At 42.5% G+C, this 23,286-nt stretch overlaps 1 protein-coding gene across 3 annotated transcripts; it reads left to right on the forward strand.

The window, feature by feature from the left end:
* LOC129868688 (eukaryotic translation initiation factor 2-alpha kinase 1-like) lies at nucleotides 1-23,242 on the forward strand. 3 transcript variants are annotated; one of them, XM_055861478.1, is made up of 15 exons: nucleotides 1-147; nucleotides 8,586-8,753; nucleotides 8,966-9,102; nucleotides 9,215-9,258; nucleotides 9,541-9,640; nucleotides 9,737-9,817; nucleotides 9,952-10,048; nucleotides 10,163-10,211; nucleotides 10,305-10,677; nucleotides 12,381-12,477; nucleotides 12,613-12,719; nucleotides 21,280-21,400; nucleotides 21,680-21,759; nucleotides 22,430-22,663; nucleotides 22,957-23,242. In XM_055861478.1, exons 1-15 carry the CDS (start codon nucleotides 117-119, stop codon nucleotides 23,080-23,082), a joined length of 1,845 nt encoding a protein of 614 aa, XP_055717453.1. In that variant the 5' UTR covers nucleotides 1-116; the 3' UTR covers nucleotides 23,083-23,242. The 3 variants fall into 3 exon arrangements, with proteins under 3 accessions (XP_055717453.1, XP_055799240.1, XP_055799923.1); XM_055943265.1 differs by lacking the exon at nucleotides 1-147 and adding an exon at nucleotides 203-587; XM_055943948.1 differs by lacking the exon at nucleotides 1-147 and adding an exon at nucleotides 7,904-8,321.
* The last annotated feature ends 44 nt before the right edge of the window (nucleotides 23,243-23,286 follow it).

Raw genomic sequence — 23,286 nt, forward strand, 5'->3', positions numbered from 1 at the left:
GAGATGCTACAGGGACTATCTGACGTGTCCCACAAAATAATAAAACGAACAAGGCCGAGTTAAATGTATTGCATAAATGGATAGAGTTACTAAATGTGATACAATCTCATCAATATATGATGATACAAAAGAAGTCCGACTTAATTGGTAAGCTTCTCACAGTGGACGTGAAATTATTCAACTGAATTTATGTTCAGCTCATGGTGTTTTAAGACAAGACTTCACTCCCTTCATGTGTGTATTGTTCGGCAATACTTACACTAGCCCGTATGGGACTATTCTGACGAGCTTTTGACGTGATTATTTTAGAATAACGTCTACCTTAAACTAGTTATGATTCATGCGGAATGGAAAACATTAACGCCTAAGTATTCTAAAAGTTAGGTCATATTTAATAGGTTAACAAGCTGAATCTTCCTAAATCGCCATGTTTAGCTCTCTGAACGGGCAACGAGGGGTAAGTTCAAGTAGCAGCAGCGTGATCAATTTCTTGATTCACCGAAATCTAACCACCACCACAACCGGACAGGAGTGTAGTGTGTTTAATTTGACCACCAGTGAAGATGACGACGAGGTTATGTTTGACAGTAAGTTGACAGACATTGTACAAATATGTTCATGCTAACTAGCTAGGCAAAATTGAGAAATCATGTGTGGGGCTGTGGGCGCAGTCGTCCTGTCAGCAAACCTCTCAACCTACCTGGACAGTTTTGGGGGCTGCTTTTTTAAATGTATTTTATTTATTTATTTTACCAGGTAAGTTGACTGAGAACACGTTCTCATTTGCAGCAACGACCTGGGGAATAGTTACAGGGGAGAGGAGGTGGATGAATGAGCCAATTGTAAACTGGGGATTATTAGGTGACCATGATGGTTTGAGGGCCAGATTGGGAATTTAGCCAGGACACCGGGGCTAACACCCCTACTCTTACGATAAGTGCCATGGGATCTTTAATGACCTCAGAGAGTCAGGACACCCGTTTAACGTCCCATCTGAAAGACGGCACCCTACACAGGGCAGTGTCCCCAATCACTGCCCTGGGGCATTGGGATATTTTTTTTTTTTTAGACCAGAGGAAAGAGTGCCTCCTACTGGCCCTCCAACACCACTTCCAGCAGCATCTGGTCTCCCATCCAGGGACTGACCAGGACCAACCCTGCTTAGCTTCAGAAGCAAGCCAGCAGTGGTATGCAGGGTGGTATGCTGCTGGCTGTTGATCCACACCACCATCACATCACCATGGGGCAGATAGATAGCTAGTACATCACAGCTGTGGCTACATCCCTCCTCACATTTTTCACAAATAACTCATTTAGCTATGAGCAATCAGCTAAGTGAGAGATTTTTCTAGAATGTTGTTTATAGCCATGTCTTCCCTTCACTCCTATTGGTTGGTTGGCTTCATGACCAATTCTGCAGCCCTAAAAAGATAACCTTCTGAGTCATAACCCTCTGTTGATGCAACCAGATGCTAAAGAAGCTCCTTAAACTTGACCCTAAAAAACAACTGGGTCAGACGGTTTAGACCCTTTCTTCTTTATAATCGCCAAGCCTATCTCTGACCTTTTTAACCTGTCTCCTCTCTGGGGAGGTTCCCATTGCTTGGAAGGCAGCCACAGTTCATCCTTTATTTAAAGGGAGAGATCAAACTGATCCTAACTGTTATAGGCCTATTTCTATTTTGCCCTGTTTATCAAAAGTGTTGGAAAACTTGTCAATAATCAACTGACTGGCTTTCTTGATGTCTATAGTATTCTCTCGGGTATGCAATCTGGTTTCCGCTCAGGTTATGGATGTGTCACTGCAACCTTAAATGTCCTCAATGATATCACCATTGGCATTGATTCTAAGCAATGTTGTGCTGCTATTTGTATTGACTTAGCCAAAGCTTTTGATACGGTAGACTATTCCATTCTTTTGATACGGTAGACTATTCCATTCTTGTGGGCCGGCTAAGGAGCATTGGTGTCTCCGAGGGGTCTTTGGCATGGTTTGCTAACTACCTCTCTCAAAGAGTGCAGTGTATAGTCAGAAAATCTGCTGCCTCAGCCACTGCCTGTCACCAAGGGACTACCCCAAGGCTCGATCCTAGGCCCCACGCGCTTCTCAATTTACATCAACAACATAGCTCAGGCAGTAGGAAGCTCTCTCATCCATTTATACACAGATGATACAGTTTTATACTCAGCTGGCCCTTCTCCGGATGTTGTGTTAAACGCTCTACAACAAAGCTTTCTTAGTGTCCAACAAGCTTCCTCTGCCCTTAACCTTGTTCTGAACACCTCCAAAACAAAGGTCATGTGGTTTGGTAAGAAGAAGAATCACAGGTGTGATTACTACCTCAGAGGGTTTAGAGCTTGAGGTAGTCACCTCATACATGTACTTGGGAGTATGTCTAGACGGTACACTGTTCTTCTCTCAGCACATATCAAAGCTGCAGGCTAAAGTTGAATCTAGACTTGGTTTCCTCTATCGTAATCGCTCCTCTTTCACCCCAGCTGCTAAACTAACCCTGATTCAGATGATCATCCGACCCATGCTAGATTACGGAGACGTAATTTATAGATCGGCAGTAAAGGGTGCTCTCGAGCGGCTAGATGTTATTTACCATTCGGCCATCAGATTTGCCACCAATGCTCCTTATAGGACACATCACTGCACTCTATACTCTTCTTTAAACTGGTCGTCTCTGTATGCCCGTCGCAAGACCCACTGGTTGATGCTTATTTATAAAAGCCTCTTAGGCCTCACTCCCCCCTATCTGAGATACCTGCTGCAGCCCTCGTCCTCCACATACAACACCCGTTCTGCCAGTCACATTCTGTTAAAGGTCCCGAAAGCACATACACATCCCTGGGTTGCTCTTTTTTTCAGTTTGCTGCAGCTAGCGACTGTAACGAGCTGCAACAAACACTCAAACTGGACAGTTTTATCTGAATCTCTTCATTCAAAGACCAAATCATGGACACTCTTACTGACAGTTGTGGCTGCTTTGCGTGATCTATTGTTGTCTCTACCTTCTTGCGCTTTGTGCTGTTGTCTGTGCCCAATAATGTTATATCAAATCAGATTTTATTTGTCACATACACATGGTTAGCAGATGTTAATGCGAGTGTAGCGAAATGCTTTCGCTTCTGGTTCTGACATATCATATATACATATGATTTGAATAATGTAATGTATGTAAACACTATTAAAGTGGCATTTTTTAAATTGGCATTGTTTAAAGTGACTAGTGATCCATTTGTTAAAGTGGCCAGTGATTGGGTCTCCATGTAGGTAGCAGCCTCTCTGACACAACACTCCGAGTGTCCTCACCTCCTCCCTGTAGGCTGTCTCATCGTTGTTGGTAATCAAGCCCACTACTGTTGTGTCGTCTGCAAAACTGATGATTGAGTTGGAGGCGTGCATGGCCACGCAGTCGGGGGTGAACAGGTTGTACAGTAGGGGGCTGAGCACGCACCCTTGTGGGGTGTTGAGGGTCAGCGAGGTGGAGATGTTTCCTACCTTCACCACCTGGTGGCAGCCCGTCAGAAAGTCCAGGACCCAATTGCACAGGGCGGGGTACTATGGTGTTGAATGCTGAGCTGTAGTCAATGAACAGCATTCTTACATAGGTATTCCTCTTGTCCAGATGTGATTGTGCAGTGTCATGGCGATTGCATTGTCTGTGGACCTGTTAGGGCGGTATGCAAACTGAAGTGGGTCTAGGGTGGCCGGTAAGGTGGAGGTAATATGATCCTTGACTAGTCTCTCAAAGCACTTCATGATGACAGAAGTGAGTGCTACGGGGCGGTAGTCATTTAGTTAATTTATCTTTGCCTTCTTGGGTACAGGAACAATGGTGGCCATCTTGAAGCATGTGGGGACAGCAGACTGGGATAGGGAGTGATTTAATATGTCCGTAAACACACCAGCCAGCTGGTCTGCGCATTATCTGAGGACATGGCTAGGGACGCTGTCTGGGCCAGCAGCCTTGCGAGACCACCATCACGTTTAGCGAGATCACCATCACGTTTAAAGGTTTTACTCACAGAAGGGGGGGGTGGCTGTTCTTGTTAGCTGGCCGCAATGGTGGCACTGTATTATCCTCAAAGCAGGCAAAGAAGGTCTTTAGTTTGTTTGGAAGCATGATGTCTGTGACGTGACTGGTTTTCTTTTTGTAGTCCGTGATTTCCTGTAGACCCTGCCACATATGTCTCGTGTCTGAGGGTTAGGGTTAGGGTTAGCCTTTGAATTGTGACTCCACTTTGTCCCTGTACTGACATTTCGCTTGTTTGATTGCCTTGCGGAGGGAATAACTACACTGTTTATATTCAGCCATATTCCCAGACCTCTTTCCATGGTTAAATGCGGTGGTTCACGCTTTCAGTTTTGAGCGAATGCCGCCATCCATCCACAGTTTTTGGTTAGGGTAGGTTTTAATAGTCACAGTGGGTACAATATCTCCAATGCACTTCCTTATAAATTCACTCAGAGCCAGCGTATAGGTCAATGTTATTCTGTGAGGCTGACCGGAACATATCCCAGTCCGCGTGGTCAAAACAATCTTGAAGCGTAGATTCCGATTGGTCAGACCAGTGGTTGGTTCTAGTCACTGGACATCCTGTTTGAGTTTCTGCCTATTGTGGCAGACCAGGGGGTTTGGTCAAGACGTTTACATAGATCAGACACAGACAGAGTATGATTAGCTCGGTTTCAAGGGTGTTTATTTAAATAATAAATCACAAGAAAAGGATAGGTCTCCCCCATGAGACACTCTCCGGGATACCGTCTTCTGGGCTCCGGGTTTGCTGTAATCCTGTCGGGCACAAAAACTGAACTCCCTCCTTTTAGCTCGGGAACCGTCTCCAACTATACGGAAGTCACCTTTCTTCCCCCAGTCCCTCTCCTTGTGTGCTGCCCTTCTGGCACCTTTATAGGACTCATACAGCTGTTGAGCAATCAGCCCTTGATTACCCACCAACCACAATCAGCCTCAATTAGTCCTAGCTGGAGGGCCTGTCGAGACCTGGCACGTCCAGCAGAGGGAGCCATCACCTCGTGATGTTGACTCCGTCTGCCACCAGGCCTCGACGAGTCTCCCTGGTGGCTGACCTGCTGTACGCCACATTATACATTAAGATGGTAGGAGCAAGATGGCATCGTGGTCGGATTTGCTGAAGAGTCGGCGGGGGAGGGCTTTGTATGCATCGCAAAAGTTAGAGTAGCAGTGGTCGAGTGTATTACCCCTGCGCGTAGTGCAATCAATATGCTGATAGAATTTAGGTAGCCTTGTTCTCAAATTTGATTTGTTAAAATCCCCAGCTACAATAAATGCAGCCTCGGGATATATTGTTTACAGTTTACATAGAGTCCAGTGAAGTTCCTTTAGGGACATCTTGGTGTCTGCATGAGGGGAATGTACACAGCTGTGACGATAACTGACAAGAATTCTCTTGGAAGGTAATATGGCCTGCATTTGATTGTGAGGAATTCTAGGTCGGGTGAGCAGAAGGACCTGAGTTCCTGTATGTTGTTATGATTACACCATGAGTCGTTAATCATGAAGCATACACCCCTGCCTTTCCTCTTCCCAGAGAGGTGTTTATCTCTGTCGGCGCGATGCATGGAGAAGCCCGGTGGCTGAACTGATTCCGACAACATATCCCGAGAGAGACATTTTTCCGTGAAACAGAATGTTATCTCTTGTTGTCAAGAGACTAGAAATTGGCGAGTAGTATACTCGGGAGCGGTGGGTGATGTGCACGTCTACGGAGCCTGACCAGGAGGCCACTCTGTCTGCCCCTTCTGCGGCACCGTTGTCTTGGGTCGGCTTCTGGGATTAGATCCATTGTCCTGGGTGGTGGTCCAAACAGAGGATTCACTTCGGGAAAGTCGTATTCCTGGTCGTAATGTTGGTAAGTTGACGTCGCTCTTAAATCCAATAGTTCTTCCCGGCTGTATGTAATAAGACTTAAGATTTCCTGGGGTAACAATGTAAGAAAGAATGCATAAAAAAAAAAAAATACCTTATAGTTTCCTAAGGACTTGAAGCGAGGCGACCGTCGCTGTCGGTGTCATCTTGTTGGACAAGATACTATGATGTGCTGCCGCCGTGTTGTGTTGCTACCATGTTGTGTTTTCATGTGTTGCTGCCATACTATGTTGTTGTCTTAGTTCTCTCTTTATGTAGTGTTGTTGTCTCTCTTGTCGTGATGTGTGTTTTGTCCTATTTTTATTTCATTTATTTATATTTTTAATCCCAGCCCCCGTACCCGCAGGAGGCCTTTTTGGTAGGCCGTCATTGTGAAGAAGAATCTGCTCTTAACTGACTTGCCTAGTTAAATAAAGGTTAAGGTTAAAAAACAACAACACAAAAACAGTGGACATGTTTCCCATTACAGTTCAGTACTAGATACTGATGGCAGACAGTCAATTTAACATCAAGGATATGACATACAGTACCAGTCAAAAGTTTGGACATACCTACTCATTCAAGGGTTTTTCTTTATTTTACTATTTTCTACATTGTAGAATACTAGTGAAGACATAAAAACTTTCAAATAACACATATGGAATCATGTAGTAACCATATGGAATCATGTAGTAACCAAAAAAGTGTTAAGCAAATCAAAAATACATTTTATATTTGAGATTCTTCAAAGTAGCCACCCTTTGCCTTGATGACAGCTTTGCACACTCTTGGCATTCTCTCAACCAGCTTCACCTGGAATGCTTTTCCAACCGTCTTGAAGGAGTTCCCACAAATGCTGAGCACTTGTTGGCAGCTTTTCTTTCACTTTGCGGTCCAACTCATCCCAACCATCTCAATTGGGTTGAGGTCTTGTGATTGTGGAGGCCAGGTCATCTGATGCAGCACTCCATCACTCTCCTTGGTCAGATAGCCCTTACACATCCTGGAGGTGTGTTGGGTCATTGTCTTGTTGAAAAACAAATGATCGTCCCACTAAGCGCAATCCAGATGGGATGGCGTATCGCTGCAGAATGCTGTGGTAGTTATGCTGGTTAAGTGTGCCTTGAATTCTAAATAAATCACAGACAGTGTCACCAGTAAAGCACCATCACACCTCCTCGTCCATGCTTCATGGTGGGAGCCACACATGCGGAGATCATCCGTTCACCTACTCTGCGTCTCATAAGACACGGCGGTTGAAACCAAAAATATCATCAGACCAAAGGACAGATTTCCACCGGTCTAATGTCCATTGATCGTGTTTCTTGGTCCAAGCAAGTCTCTTCTTCTTATTGGTGTCCTTTATTAGTGGTTTCTTTGCAGCAATTTGACCATGAAGGCTTGATTCACACAGTCTCCTCTAAACAGTTGATGCTGTCTGTTACTTGAACTCTGTGAAACATTTATTTGGGATGCAATCTGAAGTGCAGTGAACTTATCCTCTGCAGCAGAGGTGACTCTGGGTCTTGTTTTCCTGTGGTGGTCCTCATGAGAGCCAGTTTCATCATAGCGCTTGTTGGTTTTTGCGACTGAACTTGAAAGCTCTTGAAATTTCCAGATTGACTGACCTTCATGTCTTAAAGTAATGATGGACTAACTTGGTCTTTTACCAAATAGAGCTGTCTTCTGTATACCACCCCTACCTTGTCACAACACAACTGATTGGCTCAAATGCATTAAGAAGGAAAGAAAATCCACAAATTAACTTTTAACCAGGCACACCTGTTAATTGAAATGCATTCCAGGTGACTACCTCATGAAGCTGGTTGAGAGTGCCTAGAGTGTGCAAAGCTGTCATCAAGGCAAAGGGTGGCTACTTTGAAGAATCTCAAATATAAAATATATTTTGATTTGTTTAACACTTTTCTGGTTACTACATGATTCCCTATGTGTTATTTCATAGTTTTGATGTCTTCACTATTATTCCACAATGTAGAAAATAGTAAAATAAAGGAAAAACCCTTGAATGAGTAGGTGTGTCAACTTTTGACTGGTACTGTACATAAACTGTTGCCAAATCCAATGAGTACAGTATAAACCAACAGTCGTCATACACAAATATGAGATTACATTACATACTGTTTTTGGCATGTTTCTCACACCTCTTCTTCCCTTATATTTTCCTCCGTGTTAGCGACCTTGGGTGGAGGGACCTGTGTGTACTGTTGTAGACAGATAAGCCTTACCACTGAGCACACCCCAGCATGCATAAACATGATGGGCTGGCTGACTTTGAAGTGGAGGTTAATCTTGCATTAGTGTTGGAAGTTTTTCATATTGAGCTAATATCACACATACCGTTAGACAAAATGGACCTAGGGGAGAAAGAAATTGCAGCGCTAATTGCCAATGTTATTGCTGAAGGTAAGATACATTTGCTCTTTCAACTGTTAACTATAAATCGTATTTTCTTCATAAAAGCAGTACTAAAGTAATCACACACATGTTGGTGATTTATTTGTTATGCAATTTTGGCAATCTGGCTACAGGAAGTTTTGAAGGGGGCTGTTCGCCATTGAGACACATAACTTTGCTTTTTTCCATTTATTACATAATCGATAATCTTGTTACAAACACGTACCACTCACTTCTCTGTCCTGTTTCTCATTCTCATCTATGTAAACACAGCGTCCGACTCGGATAACAACTGCGAGGTTCTGATAGCTGGCAAGCAGTACCTGTCCATCCAGGAGTTTGCCTCAGCCATCCCCAACCACCTTCTGCTTGGGTCCCTGCTGGAACACCTGTGCTTTGTCTACGAGAGCGACCCGACCCGCTCACGTATGCTGTTCAAAGGTACAGAGGATCAACTAAACTCTTTCTCGGTCAATAGAACATTAACATTCTCTGGTTGTTGTGTAGAGGGAGGTTAGCAAATGATTATTTTAAAACATCACTGACTTATGTAAAAATATTTTTTGGTGTGAAAAATCATTAGAAGAAAAAAAGAACTTGTGAACAACAAACACTACAGTGAATAACTTCCTGTTCTTTGCCGTCCTCTACAGTCATTGGTCAGCGTTTAGCAGCGATGAACCTCCTCTCCCCATTGGCCATCAGTGATGAGTTCAGTTCAGTAAGACTCCAACACAACAGAGCCTTCATTGAACTACTGGATGCTGCCAGCACCTCCCTGTTCCCACAGGTAACACTTGATGTGGCCATTTAGTGATAATGTAATGCGGGACATGCATGGTCAAGTTTCTTGTTTATCATTGATGTTCACTTACTGACCGTTTTTTTTCCTGACATTTCAGGGTCAAAGATTATGTAATACAGACAGCCAGAGCCGTACACTAAGGTAAGATTAGTGCAGAAAAAAATGGCACTTGTCTTTTGCTACTAGCGTTGACTTTGCCGACAAATACTTTGTTGAGGGAAAATGTACTTGATACGATTGTGATATGTTGTTGTCTCACCTAGCTATCTTAAGATGAATGCACTAATTGTAAGTTGCTCTGGATAAGAGTGTCTGCTAAATGATTAAAATGTAAAAATAAATTAAATGTACTGCTGTGTATGTTGCATTGTGAGAGGATTTTGAGGATCTGTCTCTTTGCTTATTATCCTCCTCTCACCGTAGACCAACAGAGGGTCTGTTCCAGGCACAGACATCTCGCTACCTCAGCGAGTTTGAAGAGCTCTCTAGACTTGGAAAAGGATCCTATGGCAAAGTCTTTAAGGTACTGTCTAGTCAAAATAAAAATGATACCAATGCATTAATATAACCTACAGTGGAATAATTTCCCCCTCCTTCGTTTTGGTCATGTGCTTTCCAGGTAACAAACAAGCTGGATGGCCAGAAGTATGCTGTGAAGAAAATTCTCATCAAGAATGTTTCACGGGAAGACTGCATGAAGGTATGTTATATATACACAATTCATTTAAAATGTATTGAGTTTTAATGATCCAAAAATGCAGTATACTTCAGTGCAGTATTCGATAACGGACACAAGTGAGTTTGTCATTGAGTATTTTCCTGTCTTTGTTTCAGGTTCTCAGAGAAGTGAAAGTGTTATCCAGTCTTCAGCACGTCAATGTAGTGGGCTACCACACTGCCTGGATGGAGCATGTTGCACCTGCTTTTATCAGTGACTTCCGTTACTTCTCTCCTCTGACGTGTTCGAAATTCAAATGATTTCATTTATTCATAGCTAACCTCTCTTCATTATTGTTGTTTTTTCATTTACATTTCTCTATTTCAGACCCTGCATCAATACTCCCAGCACTGGAAACGCCTGCGCTGCCAGAACGGTACCATTATTATCTCATATAACTGAATTATAAGACCAGTTATGATTGAATATCATATTAGATTCTGAGACATGTATTTTCCCACTCTCACAGCACTGAGGAGAGTGCCGGCAGTAGCAACAGCTCCTCAATAGTCTTTGAGAGCTCAGATCACTCGAAGGAGCCAGTGGCCATTGCAGAAGTACCAGAGATCCTCAGAGTGAAAGCCCTGGCCCCTAAAGAGGAGAAAAGCACGCAGGCGGTGTGTCCTAAAACCATGCGCCACACCCGTGTCTCAGAGAACTTTGTCCCCTGTGTGTTCCTGGGACGGCGTGGCCTGACACCCGACGGTTGCCCTGTGGTCAGCTGGGATGGCTCGGCCCTGTCAGGGGAGACCTCAGGAACCAGGAACAGGATGGAGCTGAACAACAACTCCTACATCGACGTGGGGAGCGAGGAATGGGACACGAAATGCCCCACCAAGGAGGTATTGATACTGTGTAACCTGTATAATGTAGCTCAGTAGGGCCTCTTATCCTGTTGTTTTAACACAATCCTCTAACCTTCCAACTCTGACATCTACAAATGTCCCCTGTATATACACTACCAGTCAAACGTTTTAGAACACCTACTCATTCAAGGGTTTTTCTTTATTTTTTACTGTTTTCTACATTGTAGAATAATAGTGAAGACATCCAAAATATGAAATAACACATAGGGAATCATGTAGTAACCAAAAAAGTGTTAAACAAATCAAAAGATATTTTATGTTTGAGATTCTTCAAAGTAGCCACCCTTTGCCTTGATGACAGCTTTGCACACTCTTGGCATTCTCTCAACCAGCTTCAACTGGAATGCTTTTCCAACAGTCTTCAAGGACTTCCCACATATGCTGAGCATAATATATCACTCTGCAGTCCGACTCATCCAAAACCATCTCAATTGGGTTGAGGTCGGGGTATTGTGGAGGGCAGGTCATCTGATACAGCACTCCATCACTCTCCTTCTTGGTAAAATAGCCCTTATACACCCTGGAGGTGTTTTGGGTCATTGTCCTGTTGAAAAACAAATGATAGTCCCATTAAGCCAAAACCAGATGGGATGGCGTATCGCTGCAGAATTCTGTGGTAGCCATGCTGGTTAAGTGTGCCTTGAGTTCTAAATAAATCACAGACAGTGTCACCAGCAAAGCACCCCCACACCACCACCCCTCCTACATGCTTTATGGTGGAAAATACACATGCGGAGATCATCCGTTCACCCACACCGCGTCTCACAAAGAACCAAAAATCTCAAATTTGGACTCATCAGACCAAAGGACAAATTTCTACCGGTCTAATGTCCATTGCTCGTGTTTCTTGGCCCAAGCAAGTCTTCTTCTTATTGGTGTCCTTTAGTATTGTTTTTTTTGCAGCAATTCGACCATGAAGGCCTGATTCCCACAGTCTCCTCTGAACAGTTGATGTTGAGATGTGCCTGTTACTTGAACTCTGAAACATTTATTTGCGTTGCAATTTCTGAGGCTGGTAACTCTAATGAACTTATCCTCTGCAGCAGAGGTATCTGGGTCTTCCATTCTTGTGAGAGCCAGTTTCATCGTAGTGCTTGAGGGTTTTTGCAACTGCACTTTCTTGAAATGTTCCATATTGACTGACCTTCATGTCTTAAAGTAATGATGGACTGTCGTTTCTCTTTGCTTATTTGAGCTGGTCTTGACATAATATGGACTTAGTCTTTTACCAAATAGGGCTATCTTATGTATACTAACCCTACCTTGTCACAACACAACTGATTGGCTCTAACACATTAGGAAGGAAAGAAATTCCGCAAATGAACTTTTAACAAGGCACACCTGTTAATTGAAATGCATTCCAGGTGACTATCTCATGAAGCTGGTTGAGAGAATGCCAAGAGTGTGCAAAGCTGTCATTAAGGCAAAGGGTGGCTATTTGAAGAATCTCAAATGTAGAATATGTTTTGATTTGTTTAACACTTTTTGGGTTACTATGTGATTCCATATGTGTTATTTCATAGTTTTGTTGTCTTCACTTATTCTACAATGTAGGAAATAATAAAAATAAAGATAAACCCTTGAATGAGTAGGTGTTCTAAAACTTTTCACTGGTAGTGTATAGATTCCCTTTTTGTCAAACTCTGATTTTATTGGACACTATTCTATGGCTACCTCAGGTGCAGTTCCACCTCATGCTGTATATTCAGATGCAGTTGTGTGAACGTTCACTCAAAGACTGGATCTCAGAGAGAACCACCGAACACATCTCACAAAGTGAGCATTTATAACTTGCACAATAAGATACACCCCTTTGTTGCTTTCACTCTTCATTCAACATTATCAATGTTTTGATTACGTTTATATTATGCAGAATTTGTTAATGAGTATGTTTTGGCATTTGTTTTACAGATCCTTACGGGTCTGTGGACACGAAACAAACCCTTAGCATTCTACATAAAATACTTGAAGGAGTGGAATACATTCACTCTAGAAGTATCATGCACAGAGACCTGAAGGTATGTTCTTTACAAGTGTATATTATTTAAGTGTATATTTAATTTCACAAGAATAGAAGTGCACCATCAAATGGTCACAAAGGAGGTTTTGCCTCTGAGGTAGATCACATGAGGTAATGTGTGTTAAAATGTAAAAGTAACATGCTTTCACCTTAATGGACAGGGGGAGTTAGACTCTTTGAGGCATGGTGAAGTCCTCCATATTGGGAAAGTGGGGGAACCGAGGTGGGATTTCATCACCCTCCTTAACAAACGTGACATAGCTGGTCCTTCTGGTCGAAGAACTCTGGGAGCATTAAAGAGCTGTTGGTCAGGCAGTAGGTCACGATGAGCAGCTTCCCCAGCAGAGAGGTGTGCCTCAGGTTGGGCTTCTGCTCCAGGAACAGGAAGAGGCAGTACTCCCCTGCAGTGGTCAGTCAGCTGGTTGACGTTGGCTCCATACTTCAGGAGGAGCTCCAACACGGCCTTGTGGCCCTCGCTACAGGCCTCATGCAGGGCCATGTGCCCGGCATGGTTCACTGTGTTTGGGTCAGCCCCCTGGTCCAGCAGCTCAAGGGTACAGCTCAGGTCCACTCCCAGGGCCTTCACTGGCTTGTTGGATGCCACCAGGTCAACCAGGTTGAGGGTGCTGTTCCCCGACTTATTCATCACCTTCAAAGCAAACTTTATTAAAAATGTGCATTTATAAACATGCATGCTTTCACCAGAAACAACAGCAGAAGCCCGGTGGCTAGGAAAAACTCCTTAGAAAAGAAGAAACCTAGAGAGGAACCAGGCTCTGAGGAATGTCCAGCCCTTTTCTGGCTGTGCTGGGTGGAGATTATAAGCGTACATGGACATTTAAGGCCAGATTGTTTGAACATCAAGAACATTTAAACAAATATATTTAACCTTTATTTAACTAGGCAAGTCAGTTAAGAACAAATTCTTATTTACAATGACGGCCTAGAAACAGTGGGTTAACGAGGTTAACTGCCTTGTTCAGGGGCAAAACTACCCATTTTTACCTTGTCAGCGCGGGGATTCGGTCTAGCAACTTTTCGGTTACTGGCCCTCTAACCATTAGGCTACCTGCTGCCCCACAGCTAAAATAAGCAGCAAAAAATATATACACTGCTCAAAAAAATAAAGGGAACACTAAAATAACACATCCTAGATCTGAATGAATGAAATATTCTTATTAAATACTTTTTTCTTTACATAGTTGAATGTGCTGACAACAAAATCACACAAAAATTATCAATGGAAATCAAATTTATCAACCCATGGAGGTCTGGATTTGGAGTCACACTCAAAATTTAAGTGGAAAACCACACTACAGGCTGATCCAACTTTGATGTAATGTCCTTAAAACAAGTAAAAATGAGGCTCAGTAGTGTGTGGCCTCCACGTGCCTGTATTACATTTACATTTAAGTCATTTAGCAGACGCTCTTATCCAGAGCGACTTACAAATTGGATGACCTCCCTACAACGCCTGGGCATGCTCCTGATGAGGTGGCGGATGTTCTCCGGAGGGATCTCCTCCCAGACCTGGACTAAAGCATCCGCCAACTCCTGGACAGTCTGTGGTGCAACGTGGCGTTGGTGGATGGAGCGAGACATGATGTCCCAGATGTGCTCAATTGGATTCAGGTCTGGGGAACGGGCGGGCCAGTCCATAGCATCAATGCCTTCCTCTTGCAGGAACTGCTAAAACACTCCAGCCACATGAGGTCTAGCATTGTCTTGCATTAGGAGGAACCCAGGGCCAACCGCGCCAGCATATGGTCTCACAAGGGGTCTGAGGATCTCATCTCGGTACCTAATGGCAGTCAGGCTACCTCTGGCGAGCACATGGAGGGCTGTGCGCCCCCCCAAAGAAATGCCACCCCACACCATGACTGACCCACCGCCAAACCGGTCATGCTGGAGGATGTTGCAGGCAGCAGAACGTTCTCCACGGCGTCTCCAGACTCTGTCACGTCTGTCACGTGCTCAGTGTGAACCTGCTTTCATCTGTGAAGAGCACAGGGCGCCAGTGGCGAATTTGCCAATCTTGGTGTTCTCTGGCAAATGCCAAACGTCCTGCACGGTGTTGGGCTGTAAGTCCAACCCCCACCTGTGGACGTCGGGCCCTCATACCACCCTCATGGAGTCTGTTTCTGACTGTTTGAGCAGACACATGCACATTTGTGGCCTGCTGGAGGTCATTTTGCAGGGCTCTGGCAGTGCTCCTCCTTGCACAAAGGCGGAGGTAGCGGTCCCACTGCTGGGTTGTTGCCCTCCTACGGCCTCCTCCACGTCTCCTGATGTACTGGCCTGTCTCCTGGTAGCGCCTCCATGCTCTGGACACTACGCTGACAGACACAGCAAACCTTCTTGCCACAGCTCGCATTGATGTACCATCCTGGATGAGCTGCACTACCTGAGCCACTTGTGTGGGTTGTAGACTCCGTCTCATGCTACCACTAGAGTGAAAGCACCGCCAGCATTCAAAAGTGACCAAAACATCAGCCAGGAAGCATAGGAACTGAGAAGTGGTCTGTGGTCACCACCTGCAGAACCACTCCTTTATTGGGGGTGTCTTGCTAATTGCCTATAATTTCCACCTGTTGTCTATTCCATTTGCACAACAGCATGTGAAATTTATTGTCAATCAGTGTTGCTTCCTAAGTGGACAGTTGGATTTCACAGAAGTGTGATTGACTTGGAGTTACATTGTGTTGTTTAAGTGTTCCCTTTATTTTTTTGAGCAGTGTATATATAAATAAATCCAAAACTGACAATAACATCAGTGTCTACAGGCAACTTCATCATGCTTTGAGTTTAAGCTTGATAATTATCTTTTTTTTTTTGTTCAACATAGTGATGGAACAATTTTAGAGGTTTCTTCAAATGATCAATTAACCAACCAACCAATATATCTATCAATAAACCAATCAACCAATCAATGACCTCTGCGTTGATGTTGACTCAGTTGTTGCAGAGCACCCTGAGGCACTTTACAAACCATAATATAACTGCCTCAATGGGCACTTTGGAAATCAAGCTAAGTAACGTGGCTAATATGCATCAGTTACAGTGGCTTGCGAATGTATTCACCCCCTTGGCATTTTTACTATTTTGTTGCCTTACAACCTGGAATTAAAATGGATTTTTGGGGGGGTTTGTATCATTTGATTTACACAACATGCTTACCACTTTGAAGATGCAAAATATTTTTTATTGTGAAACAAACAACAAATAACACACAAACTGAATAGTTATGCACGCTCAAGTTTTCACCCCCCCCAAAGTCAATACTTTGTAGAGCCACCTTTTGCAGAAATTACAACTGCAAGTCTCTTGGGGTTTGTCTCTATAAGCTTGGCACATCTAGCCACTGGGATTTTTGCCCATTCTTCAAGACAAAACTGCTCCAGCTCCTTCAAGTTGGATGGGTTCCGCTGGTGTACAGCAATCTTTAAGTCATACCACAGATTCTCAATTGGATTGAGGTCTGGGCTTTGACTAGGCCATTCCAAGACATTTAAATGTTTCCCCTTAAACCACACGAGTGTTGCTTTAGCAGTATACTTAGGGACATTGTCCTGCTGGAAGGTGAACCTCCGTCCCAGTCTCAAATCTCTGGAAGACTGAAACATGTTTCCCTCAAAAATGTACCTGCATTTAGTGCCATCCATCATTCCTTCAATTCTTACCAGTTTCCTAGTCCCTGTGATGGAAAAACATCCCCACAGCATGATGCTGCCACCACCATGCTTCACTGTGAGGATGGGGTGATGAGAGGTGTTGGGTTTGCACCGAACATAGCGTTTTCCTTGATGGCCAAAAAGCTCAATTTTAGTCTCATCTGACCAGAGTACCTTCTTCCATATGTTTGGGGAGTCTCCCACATGCCTTTTGGCGAACACCAAACGTGTTTGCTTATTTTTTTTCTTTTAAGCAATGGCTTTTTTTCTGGTCACTCTTCCATAAAGCCCAGCTCTGTGGAGTGTATGGCTTAAAGTGGTCCTATGGACAGATACTCCGATCTCCGCTGTGGAGCTTTGCAGCTCCTTCAGGGTCATCTTTGGTCTCTTTGTTGCCTCTCTGATTAATGCCCTTCTTGCCTGGTCCGTGAGTTTTGGTGGGCGGCCCTCTCTTGGCAGGTTTGTTGTGATGCCATATTCTTTCAATTATTTTAATAATGGATTTAATGGTGCTCCGTGGGATGTTCAAAGTTTCAGATATTTTTTTATAAACCAACCCTGATCTGTACTTCTCCACAACTTTGTCTGACCTGTTTGGAGAGCTCCTTGGTCTTCATTGCTTGGTGGTGCCCCTTGCTTAGTTGTGTTGCAGATTCTGGGGCCTTTCAGAACAGGTTTATATATACTGAGATCATGTGACACTTAGATTGCACACAGGTGGACTTTATTTAACTAATTATGTGACTTCTGAAGGTAATTGGTTGCACCAGATCTTATTTAGGGGCTTCATAGCAAAGGATGAATACAGATGCACCCACCACTTTTCAGTTTTTTTCATTTCACTTCACCAATTTGGACTATTTTGTGTATGTCCATTACATGAAATCCAAATAAAAATCCATTTAAATTACAGGTTGTAATGCAACAAAATAGAAAAAACTCCAAGGGGGTGAATACTTTTGCAAGTCATTGTATATCTACAGAAGATAGATTTTGCTTCTGTTTCCTGTTAGTGTTTGTTTAATAACCTACTGATTCCGTGAACACCAAGCCTCATGCAATGGCAAAATGTCAGATTCGGCAGTTTTTAATCTTTGCTCTGCTGTAATAAAGGCTTTACTATTTTTTTTTCGTTAGAACAGGCTGGTATTACTTAATTATTTAGTGTTGGTTACAACTGTTCCAATCAGGCAGATAAATAATATTGTAATCTAACAGCACCTGTTTGCCACACATAATATGCACGCAGCTCTCGCTCCTATTCACTCCTTTTTATTGATCTCCTTCTGATTGTTATTATTATGATCATCATTATAATAATAAGTAATATCGTTATCATTAGTAGGCTTAGTATAGCAGCTTTGTATAACCACCATCAAGCTGTGGGCCAAAGAGTGCATCCTGTTTAGTCTTAATACCGTAACTTACTTAGGCCTATATTTCAATATATAGGCTACTGTATCATTAATTTGTTCATTTGTTCATGCCATTGTAACAGTATAACTTTACGTGTGTCCCCTCGCCCCGACACGGGCGCGAACCAGGGACCTTCTGCACACATCAACAACAGTCACCCACGAAGCGTCGTTACCCATCGTTCCACAAAAGCCGCGGCCCTTGCAGAGCAAGGGGCAACACTACATCTCGGTTTCAGAGCAAATGACGTAACTGATTGAAACGCTACTAGCGCGTACCCGCTAACTAGCTAGCCATTTCACATTCGTTACACCATCACACAGCATACGAAACATTCATGCTTTGAAATGCAATCAAGCATTTTAGTTTTAAAATTAAATAAGAAAAAGTGAGCTTTGAATAATTATCCGAAACAATAAATAAACCACAATTCATGAATGCATGCAACTGTTTTTAGTCTGCTGTAATAAAGGCTTTATATTATATTTTTTCCCCCGTTAGAACAGACTCTCTGGTACACTCATTTCCAAATCATAATATTGTAATCTAACCGCAACTGTTTGGCGCACACAATGCTCACGCAACGCTTGCTCCTATACCCTTCTTTTTCTTGATTTCCAATAGTTTCCACAACTAAGTGAAATGTCTTCCAAAGATCTAACTTCCCCTATCCCTCCTGAACAACCTGTAAACATTGTCCCGTTTTGAGTTTCTTTTTCACGTCCTCCGCATCCATTTTGCTATTGACATTACTGCGTTCAGAGTTTGTTATAACCAATTTATTGATGTGATTATGATAATCTATAGGTCAGGCCCTATTGGTCACATGCATGTGATGCATACATGTGTCACTTAAAGAAAGGGTTGAGGGAAGAGGGAATCTTTTTCATAAACAAATAAGGGATTTCGGTAACAGAACTTTTCAGTCAGAAACAAGTAAGAAACTAAATGGCTGAAATGTTGCTGCTTCAGCACGGACAGCGCAATTAAAACTTGCTGTGCTGTGGTGCCTTTTCACTGCAGTAGGTAGGAGAGCGAGGCAATGTGCGCCAGTCACACAGGCACTCACTGTCATTTTTTTTAACACAGTATGACCATCGGGCTCTTTCTTGAGTAATTTGTGTGTCTTATTTATTTAATCAAATGTGTGCTTAAAGCATCAGACAAGCTCAGTTTTTATATGTAGTTGGTTTTATTCAAACACATATGTTATGTGGAAAAATAAGTTTAAACATTTCAGTTTACGTTCGTTTCGTAGAAGATCCTACTCAAGTGTTTGTCGCTTTGCTTTACAAATCAGTGTTTTACAAACTAGGGGTCGTTTTTAAAATGGGGTCCCAAGAGGAGAAACTCCTAAAAATAAGATTTAAAAAATTGCGCTTGGTTCATAGTTCCCGGGGTTATGTCTGTAACCTCCAGTAGCCGCTAGATGCAGTTGTAGTAAACAGAACGTTTTTTGTTTTCTTCCTACCAATGTGGCTCTATCTTTTTAATGGTTCAAACTACAACATTTTATGACCCCATCACTGAAAGATAAGACTCTCAGAAACACGTGTATATATCTTGTTTCCCTCTACAATTTTTACAAGTCTCCTTAGAACAGAATGGACAATACCAGGCGCTATATCAGACTGGGGGAAAAGATCATCTTTAATGATGTTCGATTCTACACAGAAGATCATAAAAAAGTATTGCCTGAGGATCTTCTGAATTTCCCAATACCTTTCTGATGCATTTCAGCAGGGGCACAACTTTCACTGGGGACATGTCCTTCCCACCCCCACATTCTGAAATAAAAATGTTGTCCTCCCTAGTTTTATCCTTGGAATGTGATACAAAATTATACAAAATTAGGCAATGGTGTGCTTTAGGACCATGCGGACGCCTCCGAGCGGTCGGATAGGCTGTTTTGGAGTGTTTATCCGACTTCTGAAACCGAAATTGCGCCCATGCATTTGTCACTTCAAACCATACTTTGAGTTGTAATTACTGTCAAAAGTACTGTCTGACTGATTTGTAATAGACTTTCATAGCCCCAATTAAAAAAGTAAACATTGGCTGTTGATTACATCACTTTTTTTACATGGTGGGGTTGCACATTTTTTTTAAATATCAAAATGGGGTCGCGGGCCAAAAATGGTTGGGAAGCCCTACACTACATTATTGAAAAGTTGCATGTTTGGTTATTGTGAAATCCTGGTTTTCAGCCTCAACAGTAGCCTCGGAACAGCCAATTCCAGCACTGTACTCTGTCAGTGCTCTGATGCTGTTTCTGAAGAATTGGCAAGTTTGGAAACGTCATCATTCTTCATCGCTGGTGACGTCGATATGGATTAGATTTTGGTGACGACCCGTATGTTCTATTAAACTTAGGCCTATCCTACCTGAGATATATTATGTTAACAATAATAACTTGATTTGTAAAGTGCTTTTTAAACAACGCATAGATGCATCATATTTCTGCAGCTGATTTAGGAACTTTTTGAGGGGCCAAATAAAGGGGTCACCGGTCAGGGTATCAGACCCTGTGACTGATAACGCACTTGCAGATATTTAGGCTAGAAAAAAATGACAAACATGTTTTTAAACACTTACCTGTCTTTGAAGTGTAGAAAAAACAGTACAGTATTTCCAAATCTGAACAGGTTCGTTGACGGAGTGAGATTTTATAAATGTGATAATACTAGACACATCTCCTTTAACTATTGCTTCGTTAATTTTAAACTGCATATCATCAAATTGAGTTGCACCCCCTTTTGCCCTTAGAGATGACTAAATTCGTCAGGGCATGGACTCTAAAAGTTGTCGAAAGTGTTCCACAGGGATGTTGGCCCATGTTGACTCCAAGGCTTCCCACAGTTGTCAAGTTGGCTGAATGTCCTTTGGGTAGTGGACCTTTCTTGATACACATGGGAAACTGTTGCACTTCTTGACACACTCAAATCGGTGTGCCTGGCACCTGCTACCACATCCCGTTCAAAGGACTTTCATCTTTTGTCTTGCCCATTCACCCTCTGAATGGTACAAATACACAATCCATGTCTCAATTCTCTCAAGCAAGGCTTAAAAAAATCTTTCTTTAACCTCTCCCCTCCCCTTCATCTACACTGATTGAAGTGGATTTAACAGGTGACATCAATAAGGGATCATAGCTTTCAACTGAATTAGCCTGGTCAGTCTGTGTCATGGAAAGAGCATGTGTTCCTAATGTTTGTACACTCCATGTATAACGCATGCATTAGGGGTTAAGACATGGTTTGTTACTAATATTACCCATTTGAGATGACTTTTTTTTTAAAAAAGTTGAACAATATACTAAAGCATTAATGTGGCCTAGTGGTAATGACAAAATAGAATTGTGCATTTTAGAGTAGAATCCTTCTTTTAGAATCTCCTATAGCATTATGACCTCACACTCACCATAAAAATATATGTAAATGTTTTACATTTTGTATGCTTTGTGTTTTATAGCCCAGGAATATTTTCCTGCATGGACTTGACTGCCATGTGAGGATTGGAGACTTTGGACTGGCTTGCAGGGATATAATAATGGATGACGAGGCAAAGCCAACCTCCACCTCACAGAACACTGGTGAGAAATGGATTTCATAAATGTTTCTGTGTCAATCACCACAAGCTCAGTGGTTGTAACAGTTGTTACAATATATATATCTATGTAAACATTCAACATCGCAAAGATGTATACAGTGTATCAAATCAAAGTGGACACTTGTAGGTATAGGTGTAATTCCTGAAATCGCCAGTAGATGGGGCTATGGCTCTGTGCATCCAAATCATTTTCTATGACAACATTTTCCCTGGTTGGTTCTGGTACTGTGTATTTTTGACACTGCTTCTAATCTTTCTGCAGGTTCCTCACACACCACTGGAGTGGGGACATTTGTTTATGCTGCACCTGAACAACTGGAGGGCTCCCACTATGATTCAAAGGTAAATCATCTCTATAATTTCAGAAATATTTGACACACCAAAATTACTTGACACAATTAGTGTGAGTTGTCTACATAAAACAAACATGTATATAACATTAAAATAAGGATAACATAACATTTGTATTTATAAACCAATTGATACACAGTAAATCAATATATAAAACATATTTACACATCAAGGACAACAACCACCCGAGCCACTGCCTGTTCACCCCGCTATCATCCAGAAGGCGAGGTCAGTACAGGTGCATCAAATCTGGGACAGAAGCTGTTTTTCAGTCTCTCGATCTCAAGGCCATCAGACTGTTAAATAGCCAACACTAGCACATAGATGCTGCTGCCTATTTACATAGACTTGAAATCACTAGCCACTAATAAATGGAACACTAGTAGTCACTCATCGCATAAGTATATAATGTATCCTATACTATTCTACGCCGCTCTGACATTGCTCGTCCATATATTTATATATTCTTCATTCCATTAATTTACTTAGATTTGTGTGTATTGGGTATATGTTGTGTAATTGTTAGAGATTACTTGTTAGATATTACTGCACTTTCAGAGCTAGAAGCACAAGCATTTTGCTACACATTTTGCAATAACATCTGCTAAACATATGTGACTGATTTGATTTGGATCACTATGCCTTTTCTTCTGGCCTGTAGTCAGACATGTACAGTATAGGAGTGGTGGCCCTGGAGCTGTTCCAGCCCTTTGGGACAGAGATGGAGCGCGTGCGTACACTAGGAGACCTCCGTGAGGGGAAGGTCCCAGACTCCTTCTCCCAGTGCTGGCCTGTCCTGGCCAAGTACATCACACTGCTAACCAGCAGAGACCCCTCTCTACGACCCAGCGCCACACAGCTGCTGCAGAGCGAGCTGTTCAGCAGCAAAGACATGGTATGGATGAACAGGCTGGCTGGGAAGGAGACTACTATTTTGATATATGTGCTTGATGTACTTGTTGAATTTCACCTTGCCATATTTAAGCTGCTATTGATCAAGTTCAAACAGACATGAGCCAAATGCTAGTAGCATTGCTTGGCTATAAATATATAAATATTTGACCTAGATCACTTTGACACTGCAACCAGGTTCAATCTGGCGCCAAACTACTAAAAGTAAATATCAGGAGAAGTGTTAAAACATTTATCACAATTCAAACATCTCCAATGGCCCTCTTCTCTTTCCAGGTTATCCATGGCTTGCAGAGAAGGGTTGAAGAGCAGGAAGAGGAGATAGTTCGACTCAGGAGACAGATCAGTCAGCTACAAACTCAAACCACGCAACAAGCATCCCATCCAACCAACAAGACCTGACGTCAACCACCTCTGCCCATCTTCAAACCTAATATATTCAAACCCTTTACCTTACCACATGAATAATTTGGTGCAAATGGTTGAATGTGTGTGTGGATCTAACAGTGTGCCATTATTTAACGTTTTAAAACGGTACAATAAATCTTATTTAATATACTCATCTGTCTCATTACAGACTGAATATTTTTCATCTGGTCAAGATTC

Source organism: Salvelinus fontinalis, chromosome 1, assembly GCF_029448725.1.
Source record: "Salvelinus fontinalis isolate EN_2023a chromosome 1, ASM2944872v1, whole genome shotgun sequence".
NCBI classification, from domain to species: domain Eukaryota; kingdom Metazoa; phylum Chordata; class Actinopteri; order Salmoniformes; family Salmonidae; genus Salvelinus; species Salvelinus fontinalis.

Excerpts from the sequence above, each read along its gene's own strand:
- LOC129868688 (XM_055943265.1), top strand. The coding sequence starts at position 428 with ATGTTTAGCTCTCTGAACGGGCAACGAGGGGTAAGTTCAAGTAGCAGC. Across the intron at positions 10,212-10,304 it reads ACGCCTGCGCTGCCAGAACG|CACTGAGGAGAGTGCCGGCA; the intron begins GTACCATTATTA and ends CCACTCTCACAG. Across the intron at positions 12,478-12,612 it reads CACCGAACACATCTCACAAA|ATCCTTACGGGTCTGTGGAC; the intron begins GTGAGCATTTAT and ends TTTGTTTTACAG.